Source organism: Buteo buteo, chromosome 10, assembly GCF_964188355.1.
Source record: "Buteo buteo chromosome 10, bButBut1.hap1.1, whole genome shotgun sequence".
In the NCBI taxonomy this organism is placed as follows: Eukaryota; Metazoa; Chordata; class Aves; order Accipitriformes; family Accipitridae; genus Buteo; species Buteo buteo.
Window position 1 is genome coordinate 2,364,402 of NC_134180.1, and position 13,867 is coordinate 2,378,268.

A 13,867-nucleotide genomic window follows, 5' to 3' on the forward strand; every position below is an offset into this window, starting at 1 on the left:
CAGATCTCCATAGTGGTTGTCTAGAGAAGAATCACTCACACTGGCAATGACCTCAGCGTTCCCAAGACCATACAGAGCATGGCTCCAAGCTCTTGGTGCCCTGGGGATCAAGGGCTGTCTGTATCCTCTCAGGTTCAGATATTTTTTGTAAAGCGGAACGCAGGACTGCAAACAGAGCCTCTGCTAGGAGGTTCCTCAGACAGGAATGACAAGGCATAACTCTGCCTTCTCTGGTGATATTTGGGTTCTTTCTAAATATCCACAAACCACTTACTCTCATTCAGCTCCCTGCTTCCTACTTTTTGCTGTGACGCCTGAAAAATGTTCACTAATAGCCGGGCCTGTGGTCCTTTTCAATTTCCCTTCAGCTGCCCTGAAGGGAAAATATGCTTCATGCAGTGCATGTGCAAGGGCAGCCAGTTCTTTTATGCCTCACAAAGGTTTTACTGACCTTAAGAGCCTCTGAGACCCCCTTACTGGAGAGTGAGCATTGCTTGAGGATACAGGGTAGAGAAAGAGAGCAATTCTCTCATTTCTAGAAGAATTTCTCTGCCCACAGACAATCCCTTGCGAATTAAATATGTTCTTCAGTGCCCTGAGTACCTCAAAGAGGAGGGACAGGGTTTGTCCATCAGCCAAAGCCATGCAGCAATGCCACAGTGAATGCAGCGGGACAACAGAGTCCCATGCACGTTGGCAAAGGAGCAGCTGCCATTCCTGTGCACTACTTACATCTGAAAAGCAACAGTCTCACCCATGCAGGTCCTGGGAGGCACCATTTGACTTTTGTGTTAGTTAATAAAGTTTTGGATGCTCTAGAAAGCCCTGTACCCATGCATAGGGCAGATACTAAACTGAGACATCACTGCAGCTGTGAAAAACAGCCTAAAATACCAGCTTCACTCAGGCAGAAGGGATATTTGCTTGGGCAAAGCAGAACATTGTGAAAAAAAAAAAATTATTAAAGGAAAATTTGACCTAGAGCCCTCCTTGGGGGAAAGGGGCAGGAAATGGTCAAGTGGCCAAAGAAAATGAGGATAAACTATTGCCAAGCAGGATTTAGAGATCATTTAGACTATTTGGAGAAACAACCGAGCCAAGCCAAGCAGGGTGGTGGGGTACAGTCAAGCCAGGCAGAAAAGTGAAGCAATCCATGAGGCTGAGTTAAGCAGGCGAATGGCCGGCCTGGGCCGGAGGGGAGGCTGGGGAGCAGGATGCAGCCAGGCTGGGTCAGAGCCAGACAGTGACAGTCATACTCACTCAGGCACTGCAGACCACTTTTATTCACAAGAGGTTTGGCACACAGTGAGCAGCTGGTGCAACTGGAGAAAACCCCTGGCACAAGCTGGTGCCTATTGATCTCTTTCCACCTCTCTTTTGGCTCCTTTGTCTCTTTCTCCTTCTCTCTCTCTTTTGGCTGCTCTTTGTTCTTACCCTGGAAGGAAAGAAAAACACAGCTCCGTTACAGGCCTTGCGCTGCCCGAACATTTCTTTCCCCGCTGGTAAAAATAAGCATGCAGAAAGCTGGTGCGCAGCAAGTACAGTGGGCACCTTTGTGCCCGAACCTTTGCCATGGTAATGCTTTTCCTAAGTGCCTTCCTAAGGCTTGGGCCAGTCCCTCCAGTCTAGGTCTATGTGTGATGAAGGGCAGGATGCAGCACTGCAGCACGCATCTGTGCCTCCACAGGCTCTCCTTGCCACAGTGGGTGATGCAGGCGGTCACCCAGCCAAAGCACTCCTCTCTTGGTCTGCACAACTCCTGCTAAGACAGCATGAGAGCAGCCAGAACATGCGCTGGAGCACGGTGGGCTGAAAGTCAGGGATCTCTCTGTCCAGTGCGTTATGTTAGGGTTCACAGTGCATCTGCTGACCAATGTAGAGTCCTCAGCCATGCAAAAGCAATCCAACTAACTGGTCCCTGGGGTCAGATCCCCTTTTCTACTTGAAGTATTCAACAATTCCTTCTGCAAAGTCAGCATCTCTCCCTCACCTTATCCTTCTGCCAGGATCCAGTGACTCGGCTCCGCAGGGAACTCAGACGTCGCATCACCTTCGTTCCTTTCTCTGCTTTATCGCTTTTTCCACTGTCTTCATTTCTGAGACAAGACCACAAACGTCTTAACTAAGGGGAAGTTAACTGGCCAAGCACAGTTCAAGAGGATCACTGATGAAGTTCATCCAAAGCATTATTACTTTAGGACCCCATCTCTGAGCTTTCCATCTCCTGGAGGATCTGGCTCAGCATCAGTCATGTCATTTATTAATGGGACACTTGCAAATAAGGAACTGAACTTTCAAATTATTTGTGCAAATTCTGGCTATCTCTGTGTTTTTGTTCAGTGCCCTGCACAATGAGGCCCTGATCCTGGCTGAACCACTGCAGATACCAGTATCCTGCACACAGTATTAGCAGAGCAGTAGAGCTTAGATGGGGGGGGGGGGGGGGGGGGGGGGGGCAGGTGGGGGCTCGAAGTCAATCTGTTCTGGGAACACAAAGTGTGTGGGTTACCATCTGTCTCACTTACTCATTAGACAGGAACTCAAACCAGGTGAGGTTCTGCTGGGAAGAATCACTGCCTTCTTGCACACAAGCTCTCTGCTTCACCCTGTGCAGGGAGAAGACATCAGACACACAGCAAAGAACACAAGAGCAGAACTTTTGGGTCAGTGGAAAGGCTCATCTTTGGAGACAGGGCAGGAACATGTTTAGAGTTACAGAAGAGGCATGTGAAATGCTACTTCTTGCAATTCTACCCTAGTTTCACTGGAAGAATAGAATGATTCTGGTACCCTGGGGATTTGCACCTCAGAGGACCAAATGTCATTTGCCAGGTGGGTCCTAGGCAGACCTATGACCTCCCCACCCACATCCCTCTCCCAGACACACTTACCCATGGTAATGTTTCAGCTCCTGAAGTACCTGCTGGACAATTAGCCTACCAGGGATGGGGCAAAAGAAAAGCGAGGGATTAGAAAATGTCCTTGCAAAGTCATTCTGCAGCCCACAAAGCATCAGGTGCTGGTTTGCTACCAACTACACAGCTGTGCCCCAGCATGGAGTGGGATCTCCTTTGCTATTACACCTCCAGTAGCTCAGATATACTCAAGAACCTCAGCTGTCTCAAAACTGCCAGGACTGACAATACCTACACGTGGTCTGGGGACACGTGGTCCTTCTCCAGCATCTCCAGAGCAGGGGGTTCAACACCTGGAACACAAAACACTCTCAGCAGTGATTCTGGTGTGCCTTTGCAGAGCACCATGTTCCAAGCTATGCGATTGGACCCCGTTAATCTTGCTGGGATATCTGCCTGTAATGGCGAGGGAGAAGTGCTGGGAGCAGTTAGGGAGGAAAAGACTGCACTGCATTTCTGTGAGGGAGATGAAGGCTACATCACTTATTCTGTGTTACCCCTCCCTTCTCCAGTCTGTATTAGTTTAACTTCTGAGGATCCTGCTTGCAGCCAGAGGGTAGGAGCTGACACCACCCCAGAGACCCTCCCCATGACAGCGAGCTTCCCCTCCACTTCCCAGGTGCTCTTAACAAGTTTCTACATTTTGCTCTGGGGCAGTCTGCACAGGTAGGAGAGGTTAATGGATTCCAGCAGCACAGAGAAGGCCAAAATTAAGTTTACAGGAGCTAGGGTGCCTCTGTTTTTCTAAAGCTCTTCAGCTTTCAGTGCAGAAACCAGAACCTGGCTGCCTTGTCCCAAAGCCTGCTCCCCTGCCAACTGTGCGTGGTGGGTTAGTTAAGGGCACTGCTGTCAGAAGGGACCTGCACACAGATGATGTTTGCCCCATTCTTTGGGGGAATGCAGAAAGGGCACATCTAAATCCAGGCAGATGAATCAGTGCCTTTTGTTCCTAGGAAACCATCTTTGCCTTGTGTGAGTAGGGAGTGACCAATGTACCAGCCACAGAGAGGTTATATAGCAATGTGTCACTGGGGACGGACATGTCTGAGCTTAGACTACGCCATTAGCCAGGATCAGACTCAAAGTCAGCTTGACTTTTTATTTCAGGAGCTCCTGGGACCATGTAGAAGGGAAGGGCAGAGGATGTCTAGGCTTGCAGAGGTTACATCTCCAGTTTTTTTATCTTCTTAATCACAAACACCTTGAACTCATTTAATGCCATATATATAGTCTATACGAACCTTCCACGGCTGGAAGAGAAGTGTCAAAACTGCAAGGTGTCTGAGGGGAGGCAACCGTCTCACAGACTGATGGGACAGACTTTGACCTCAGCCTCTTCCCGTTGCTGCCACGTTCCTGGAGAAGTAAAAAGTCATGGTCATCTTTGGTCCTTTGCGCACCAAGGGAGCCTCCATCGGTGCACAGCATGGCTGGCAAGGTGTAAGGCAGGGAATCTTGACTTAAGCTCCAGTGATCATCCCTGCCTTCCCACAGCCTCCTACCCTGCATGTCCACCCTGGGAGCCCCAGGGCAGATTCTCTCTGCTGTGTGGTTTGCTACCTGTGGTATATCAGAGCACAGGATTAGATCAAGACCCAAGATATCACTGGGAACAGGATGACTCCTCACCACTTCCCTCTCTTGTTTTGTTGGGGTTATGATGACGGGACACTATAAGGCCCAGCTGTTTGTTGGCTTCAGGTGTGGGCTCCAGGGAGGCTGGAGCAAGTGAGACTTGTTGCTGAAACCTTCTTAGGCAGTTCTCACTTTTACAGGACGTGTAGCACTGTGATGCAATTGTCCTTTTAATATTAATTGAATTCAAAGATATTCTCCAGAGGAAAGCAGTGTGAGAGGGGGGTGACACTGCTGTCTTCAGCCACCTGACAAGAGGATGGAGCCAGACTCTTCTTAGAGGTGCACAGTGGTGGGACAAGAGGCAACAGGCACAGGTTGCAGCAAGGGAAATTCCAGCTAGATATATGGGAAAAGGGGGCTGTGCATCAGCCAGCTCCCAGGGCCTTTATCCTGCAAGAAGGGGCAGTTTGTCCCAGAGAGGAGAAAGCCCATCCTTGCAGAGATTCCTGCAGACCTCCTGGCATACCTGGTTCAATGCTGGCATCGAAGGAGTCCAGCCTGCTGCTGACTCCTGTGTGGGTTGCCTTCTGCACCCCCAGCTTGCCCTGCTGCCAATACACACCCAGCCCTCGCACACTCACCACCTCCTCCAAGCCAGAGCTGACCATGAGGTTCGGGTGCAATGGCTCTATCTCCACTTTGATCACCATGCCACCCCTGCCGCTGCTCCAGGTTTCCAGTTCCCCTTTGGGCAGCTGAAGGGACACGCGAGGCTGTGGGCAGGACTGACTCCTCTTCTCCACATCCTCCTGCTCTGGGTCGCTGCCCATCTCTGTGGCATCCAGGCTGAACCTAATTCAGGGAAGAGGAACAAGCCAGCTTAGCAGACCCCTCCCATTGTGCCAGGCATGGCACAGCCCCTGGAATGTCCTAGCCTTGGGTGGACAGTCCTAAAGAGCTCATGCAGCTGGGACAAGGAGAGTCACCACATCAGGCACATGGAAAAGGAAATGCCGGGAAGCATCAGCCTGGACACCAAGTCCTGAGCCTGTTAAAAACAGCTTCCCTGGCTGCCATCAGCGAGTCCACGAGCTCCTTGGTCACCCAGGATGTTTAGTGCTGGATGGCTCTTGCTGATCTCTTAGCAACCCCTGAGACTGTGCAGCCACCCAGACAGCAGCCTGCTTCACCCACGTGAGAGCTGCTGCCCTGTTAGCTGCAATGCCAGGAAAGTCCCTCTGGGCATTTAGAAATGGCAGATGTTATCGTTTATCGAATCTTCACTGGGGCATCATGTCATAAATCCTGCTCCCACTGGGGCCCAGCTTCAAGGAAGGAAAAAGAAATCCTTTTCTGGGAAATGAGGCGTGGACCATCTCCCCCAGTGCCCCATGGTTTCCTGAACACCAAGTGCTGTTGCAGTGCCAACAACATAGGAGCAAAATGATGGATAGGGCTCAGTGGAAAATCTTACTCTCTGCATGGGTTCTGTCTGCAGATCACTGTCACTTCATTCCTGCTGCCAGAGACGGGCTTCAGGAAGCATTTGCTTAGGGGACAGCGGGGCATATTCCCCTTCCCTGGCCCCGTGCTCACACATGCTTAATCACCCAGCGAGGGGACCGAACAAGTCCCTGACACTGACAGCCGCTCTGCGCTGCCGTTGCTTATGTGCCTGTTACACAGCATAAACTGTGAATGATCCATGGCACATGGAACAACAATAGGTCTGAGAACCGAAGTCTGAGCTTGATAAAGAACTGCCAAGATTTCAGGGTGAGATAATTTTAGGGTACCTTATAAGGAGGAGAGATAAAAATAGTCCTTCCTGGCTTCCACCTAACTCCCAGTCATCTGGGAGATCAATACATTTGTCAGCAGGGAGAGCATGCGTGTAGGAACCTGGAGCCCGAGGCATTCATGTGGCAGGAGAACAGGATGGCAGTAATGCCCGGTCTGGAAACCGTTCCCAGCCAGAGCTCAGCATCGTGCTACAAAATACACTCTCCTCGGCAGCCACGTGGAGGACAGAGGGCTAGACAACACGGCGGCAATTGCAGGCACAGGCCCCACCAAGCTGACTCACAGACAAGAAGAAAAAAGATTTGACAGAGCTCCCTTAATCCCTCTGAGGTGGGCAAAGTTCCCTTTGAGCCAAAGGATGGAGGCCATCAGGGCAGCTGATGCTGTTCAAGGTTCCCTCCAGACAGAAACAAGCCCTCCCAGATGAGAGATCCTCTTCCCGGTCCCAAGACTGGGAAAAGAGGGTCTTCCTACTGCCAAGGAGACATTAAAGCCTCTTGCTGCCCTAGCATCTGTTCCTCCGCATCCCACCCAACATGAGCAGTAGGCGTCCAGCTGCTTTGGCAAATGCTGACAAGTGAGGGAGACCACCCAGCAGCAGCTAGAGCTCAGGGCAGTGTGATCACTGCAGCCTCACGCAGCATCATTGTACCGTATATATCAAATATTGCTCAAAGTCCTGCTGTACCTGCGCTTGCAGTCCACGGGTGATAAAGGGCTCTCCCAGCTGTGCCTCCGAGAGGTAGACATAGATCTCACCAGCGTGGGGAAGGACTCCTTGGCTTTCTGCAGGTCCAGCTCTTTGTCTGCCTCTGCAGGACACTCAGAAGTGCTGGTACCATCTTCTGGCACCGCTGCACAGGAGCAAATGTGGCCTTTGTTCAGAAAGCGGCAGTCGGCCTCGCCATAACGTACCGAGCAGGAAACGGGATTGGAAAAAGCAACATCCACAGACATTTTGCTCAGAGCCCCTGGTCTCTCTTCCAATAAGCAAATGGCAGACACAGCCTGGGCTGCTTGTCCTGGCTGCGCTGCCATCTCTGGTGCTGTTTTGGCAACTGGCGGGCTCAGGAGTCCCAGATCTCTGTAATACTCCGTGCCATGGAGAGCAGAGTCTGAGAGGAGATCCTCTGTGCTGCTGTGCAAGTCTGCTGCTGGGACATCCAGCTCTGTAGAAGATGAGTCCTCCTGCAAAGGCAGCGACCGCTTAGTCTGAGCACACAAATCCCATCTGAGAGCCTTGCACCCATCCTGCGACGGGACACCTCCTGTGCAGAGCTGGAGGTGCTTTTCTTTCCTTTCTCATGGCAAACAGCCCACCGCTGCTAGCAGGGCCAGGCCTGCAGCTGGGTTTCTCAAACCAGGCTTTCTAATAGTAGCACTTTCCTACCGCACCTCGCAGCCAGACCTGCCCCAGCCCCACCAGCTCGGCTTTCTCCAGTCCCCGAGATCTCTCTCTGCCTTATTCCCCCTAACGCCAATATAAAGCACATAGGTATGATTTTTCCCAGCAGCAGAAGCAATATAACCTTGTATTCCTTGGTAGTCTGGATCAGTACCCATTTCCCCCATTCTTATGCCACCACGGACCCCTCTGAATATGGTGCTGACCACCCAGTTTGCTGACCCGGGCTCCTGCCTCGCATGGTGGTAGTGGAAGGAAAGAGGACACTTGCCTTTTGTTCAGCCATGCTGGTGCAGAAGGTGTCATCCTCAGCAATCAGGGATGGGAGGAAGCTTTTGGGGTTGGGATACTCCAAAGCAGGGGTGCTGTGGTCAGTGAATTCCCGTAAGCATGGCTTGCAGTCGGACCCTGCAAGACAGAGGAGGTCACGGCAGGTAACCAGATGGCTAGGAGGGATGTAAAATCAGCCACACACAGACAGGTGACATTAGACAGCACCGAAATGCTCCACGTGGCCCTCTGCTCCATCACCCCTTGCAGACAGGCACTGCCAGGCAGTCTCAGGACCTCAGCAATCTTGATCCTCTGGGAACCTGGTGCAGGGATCCCCTAACAGCAGAAACTTCATCCCTCAAGCCACAGCATATGCAAGGGCAGAGACCAGGCTTGAACTGCCCCAGCCAGACTTCCATAGGATGTCCTATGCTGCAGAGGCCGTTTCCACAGTAAAACAGAAGAGTTAAGCACATTTTGATGGCTGTTACTGACATTATGGACCTTTAAAGCAGAAATCTATGAATAAAAATACTGACAGTAATTTTGTTTTCATCCGTAAGGAACAAAGGATGCCACTGGGAGGGCAAATTAGAGGCACATTAGTGACTCCAGACAACACTGAATATGCAGAGCAATAGCGGGAGCGCATCATTCTCCTGGTGCCGGCTCACTCATGTGGATTTCCCCCACGCAGGAGAGAGAAGAAAGTGTGAACCTGAGTGTGTGTACAGCATCTGATAACTCATTGAGAAATAAAAACAAGATCTGGACGTGTATCATGGTACAATAGATCGTCCAGCTGACTGAAGCACATTCCTATGTAACGAGACACACTGTAAACGTTAGCCACGATCTCTAAACCATCGCATGACTCACGGAGGCCTTTTATTCCTTCGAGATACATACAGCTGAGGCGAATGGAAAATAGCCAGGCTGTTGGCCGAAGCACCGTGGTGGATCTCTGAAGATGCAGAGAACAATAGCAAGAGACTGTAAACGGCCATATCTATCCAGTGGGAAAAACGGCAAGAAACTGCTAGAAACCCATCATACTCCAGGAAAGCCAAGTATGAAAACATTAATATAAGGAAGATATTGCTAAAAAACACACTCTTGGAAACCTTGCATCCTGCTGTGGGTTTTAATGCTACACAATGCAGCCAGAAATTGTGTGGTGCCAAGTAGAAAAAGGCAGCAAACGTGAGGGAGAGTTTGGATGTTTGTTCCTTGGATCCCGCTGCACACTGCAGATGCCAGATTTTCTGTTTTAAGGAGTGTTTGGTGTGTTTAAATGTGTGCAATAATTTCAAGTGAGGGTCTATAAATAATAGGGAAAGAAAACACTCTGTGAAGGCACTATTTTAATTAAAGGTTTTCTAACTATAAGAGCACGGAAAATTTGCAACAGGCTCTCTAGCAAGGGTGTAGAATTTATTTCGCAAGACATTTTTAATTAATAGACAAATTGCTGCCCAGGATGTCCTTGAGCCACATCTATAATGCTCTATCTGTAAAACCGGCAGAGGTTTAGTGAGCTATTGAACGCCACCTTTTGCTTTCCTCAGATGCACCTGGATTGCCTCTCTTCAGCTTGCAATCAAAAATCAGCATTTTGAAGTGAATACACATTTGAACCAGGGCAGGTTTTGGCATGAGCTTGTAGGAAACAGCAGCCAAAGATGTCAGTGGGCAGTAAAAGCCACTGAACCCCCAAAACAGGGCTGGGATGAAGGCTAAAGTAGAACAGACTCAAGGGGAGCAAGGAGGTGGCGGGGAGGGTCCCAGGGGGACAAGAACAAAATCTTCCCCTCTTACAAGTCCAAGGAAGGAAGGAAAAAGACATTCCCTGCTCTCGCCATCCCTTGCAGCAGCGAACTACCCGCAGAGAAAGCGGCAAAGCCCGGAGAGGCGGCAGGGATGTAGCCGCAGGAGCTGACAAGCGCTGTGGCCTGACAGAGGCCAGAGCCCTGGCCCGCAGGTTTAGCTAAAACAAAGAGTTTTTTTCCTCCCAAGCAGAGTCCGGCTGTTCTGCCAAGGCTACGCTGGGCCTGCACCAGCCTCCAGCCTGCATCTCTGAAGTGGACCCCTGGAACAGAGTCAGCTCCTCGGAGGCCTGGAAAATATTCCCTATGCTCTGCTTGTGCCACGCAGGGCTCAGGATTTGGCCAAGACATCGGCTGCAGTCAACAGACCCCCTCTGGGCCCACCAAATGACTTCTATCCTCCTCGGAGACTTCAGACGCTCCCATTCAACGCACGATAAATCAGGTTTGCAGCCAGCTGCCGGTGAACTCGGCGGCAGCGGCTGTTAGGCAGCAGCACGTGGCACGCACGGGGCTACAGCAGTGGGGAGACCATTTTAGGCAATGTGTGAGCACCAGACACGACAATTTGGGGCTCCCCGCATCCAACGCTTCTGTCGGTTGCTGCTGGGCTGGCACCGTGTATAGAGCCGAGCTGTTGGGACACTTGGGCAAGGGGGGGCTGCTGGAGGGGCTCACGGGAGAAAAACTGCTTTCAGGCATCAGGTTGTGGCATGATGAGCAAGGAAGGACCAGCGTGGAGTACACACGGGAGGAAGGCACGTCTGGGGGGCTGTGAACATCCCTATATCCATGATCGAGGTGGTCACCCATATATCATAGAATCATAGAATGGTTTGGGTTGGAAGGGACCTTAAAGATCATCTAGTTCCAACCCCCCTGCCATGGGCAGGGACACCTTCCACTAGCCCAGGTTGCTCAAACCCCCATCCAACCTGGCCTTGAACACTGCCAGGGATGGGGCATCCACAGCTTCTCTGGGCAACCTGTTCCAGTGTCCCACCACCCTCATAGCAAAGAACTTCTTCCTTACATCTAATCTAAATCTACCCTCTTTCAGTTTAAAGCCATTACCCCTTGTTCTATCACTACATGCCCACGTAAAAAGTCTCTCTCTGGCTTTCTTGTAGGCCCCTTAGGTACTGGCAGACTGCTCTAAGGTCTCCCTGGAGCCTTCTCTTCTCCAGGCTGAACAACCCCAATTCTCTCAGCCTGTCTTCATAGGTGAAGTGCTCCAGCCCTCTGATCATCTTCGTGGCCCTTTTCTGGACTCACTCCAACAGGTCCATGTCCTTACGTTGGAGGCCCCAGCACTGAACGCAGTACTGCAGGTGGGTCTCACGAGAGAGGAGTAGAGGGAGAGAATCACCTCCCTGCTGGTCACGCTTCTTTTGATGGAGCCCAGGATACGGTTGGCTTTCTGGGCTGCAAACGGACATTGCCAGGTCATGTTGAGCTCCTTGTCAACCAACACCCCCAACTCCTTCTCCTAATGGCTTCTCTCAATTCACTCATCCCCCAGCCTGTATTTGTGCTTGGGATTGCCCCGACCCACGTGCAGGACCTTGCACTTGGCCTTGTTGAACTTCACAAGGTTTGCATGGACCCATCACACCAGCAAGTATGGCAAACACTGGAGCCCCTGGAGTCTCCTGGACTCCGTGCTCCAGCCTGTTTGGAAGGACCCATGCTCCGTCTACCTGCGGCGTGGTGGTAAGGGGACAGAGCATCTCAGCTCCCCAGGCACTGGCAGACAGCAGCATTCACCTCTACGCAGCTGAAGCTGAAGACGGGATGACAAAATGACACTTCCAAGAACGTACGCTGTTTGCTTTAGGAGAACATTAAGCAGATTAGGTATTGCAGTTGCTTAATTCGCCTCTGGCTGGGAACCATAAAAGGTTATTGCTGCAGGGTGCAGCCTCATCAGAGGAATTCCCAGGGCAGAGCCAGGGAGGAAGTGTCGCTGGCTGGGACAAGCAGGTCCCGGCACATGAGTGGGGCTCTGCTGCACTTTGCCAGAGCTTCCCGGCAGGCAAAACATGACGACTGTGGGCTTCTGCGTGGGGAGGAAGGAAGTAGTGACAGCGTTCACTGCATGTGACAGCCTGGGAGAGTCTTGGGGGTTTTGATGCCATGGGGACAGTGGGACCAGCCAGCAGAGCTGGTTTGTCTCGAGGAAGAAAACTCCATGCTGCTGTAACTGCATGCAAGGCCATTGGGAGCCTAACAAAGATTTTAATACTTCCAATTCAGACCTACAGTCAAAAACCTCCTTCCTGCAACTGCCTCTGCTGATTTCCCTTGGATGAGCCGGTCGCTGGAGACGCAGCCACAAGCGCCACGGTGGGAGACAGCACCAGAGCAGCCAGCGCTGGAACAAGCTCTGCCAGCAGCAGCCCGTCCTCACCTGCCTGCTCCGCTGCTCGGCGCAGGATGCCACAGGTCCCCGAGTGACCCTGGAGCCAAGCTGGCGCTGGCGGGGGAAACACCAGAGGAAACACGGATGTGAGCGCTCGCCATGCAGATCACATCCTCCAAGCATCAAACACCCTCTGCATTTTCACTGGGGAAAGGTCACACCAAACGCAGCGGGACAAAGGCACCGGTCAGTTCTGCTACATGAAACAATCCCAGGAGGAAGGAAAGACCAGAGCGTCTGGGCATTTCCCAGCAATGGGGTAGAGATTGTTGGGAAACTACAGAGACCATCACAGACAAGAAACAAAAATTATTCTGTCTCCTCCTGGCTCCTGCCCTGCTGGCCCTGCACCAGCTGCCCTTTATGTACCGCTGTGCAGGATGTCCAGAGCTATAGGGTAAAAACCTCTGTAAAGCAAGTGCTAAACTCGCTGTGCCAAAATCGGATGAAGTGCAGTCCTTTGCCTGGTCTGGGCCCCACATCATCGGCCGTTGGCAGCGGTGGGGATTGGCTCATGCGGCCCAGGCTGGAGGAGGGGAGAAGATAAGCTGTCCAACACTGTAACATACTGTACAGCGAGCTGCTGTCTTATCACTGCGTTTGGGGCCTGGGTTTTGGGCATGAAGGGCCAGGAGAGCGGGGAGCCAGCACAGTCCTCAGCTCACTCTCAGCCGAAGGGTCTTGGGGGTCCTGAGGGGGATTTGCAGCCCCTCTGATACTCTCCCAGTCACGAGAAAGAGTCACTGTGTGGCTTCTTCCTCCAGTGACTCTGCTGGGCACTGAGGGAAGGTCCCACGCGGACCGGTGAGTGCCACGGCGCAGAAAGCTAGTGCCAGGAGAGGAGCTGAGCGAGACCCGAAACTTTTGTGCTAACAGCACAAGCCCCAGTGGGACAAATTGCTCTGCAAGCACATGCTGGGGGGAGAGGGCTCTACCGAGACACTCTGCAAAGCAGTCAGTGCTTGCAAGCACTGTGAGGCTGATTTATTTCTTATAGAAATTAGCCCACCTGAGCCTTCCCAGTGAGCCCATGACTGCCCCAGCCGGCACAGCACTGGGGAGGTTGGAGTGGGGTGTCTTAGCCAGGGCTTGGGGGAGCTGCTCGGGGCTCACCACAGATCAGAGCCTGCATGACCCTGCCTCCTGCTCTGAATTAACCTTCCTTTGACCATTCGGTTTGGATCTTGGTCTCCTGCACATCCACATCGGAAGAGAACTAGGAGGCAGGAGAATAAGGAGGGAGAAAGAGTATCAAGAGCTTTAATGCCACAGATAAAGGTACCCAAAGCATCAGCCTGAAGACAGTGTTTGCAGGTGAGGACAGCAGTGTCCAGCTCCTCCGGGACTGCAAAAGTCCTGCTTCCCGGGGCTCTCGCATCCCTCTTTCCAAGTCACAGCACTACATGCAGGAATGAGGCCAGTTCACACCATTGCTGGCATTTCCCGTCCCTGCTGTCGGACACTGTGAAGCCCAGCCAGTGCCACACAAACCACCATGGCTCAGACTGTGCTCCGAACACGGGGGGGTCTGCTCGTCAGCCCGCTCAAAAAGACTGGAGGAATCTTTTCTGCAGCATCTGCTCAAACACCAAACTCTCGACACAAGGCTCAGCCCTCCCCAGGCAGCCGTGCAGACAGCTGTCTG

At 52.0% G+C, this 13,867-nt stretch overlaps 1 protein-coding gene across 2 annotated transcripts in view; it reads right to left on the reverse strand.

Annotated features, from left to right (window-relative positions):
- The window catches only part of ARHGEF18 (Rho/Rac guanine nucleotide exchange factor 18), a 48,422-nt gene that overhangs the window by 32,243 nt on the left and 2,312 nt on the right, over positions 1 to 13,867 (reverse strand). For both annotated transcript variants that reach the window (XM_075037945.1, XM_075037944.1), the window contains exons 2-10: positions 7,973 to 8,109; positions 6,985 to 7,484; positions 5,135 to 5,345; positions 4,157 to 4,271; positions 3,151 to 3,208; positions 2,892 to 2,936; positions 2,526 to 2,606; positions 1,991 to 2,096; positions 1,261 to 1,435 (exon numbers count right to left, since the gene is read on the reverse strand). In XM_075037945.1, the coding sequence (XP_074894046.1) occupies positions 1,261 to 1,435; positions 1,991 to 2,096; positions 2,526 to 2,606; positions 2,892 to 2,936; positions 3,151 to 3,208; positions 4,157 to 4,271; positions 5,135 to 5,345; positions 6,985 to 7,484; positions 7,973 to 7,987 (1,306 nt within the window). In that variant the 5' untranslated portion in view covers positions 7,988 to 8,109. The remainder of the gene's footprint in view (positions 1 to 1,260; positions 1,436 to 1,990; positions 2,097 to 2,525; positions 2,607 to 2,891; positions 2,937 to 3,150; positions 3,209 to 4,156; positions 4,272 to 5,134; positions 5,346 to 6,984; positions 7,485 to 7,972; positions 8,110 to 13,867) is intronic.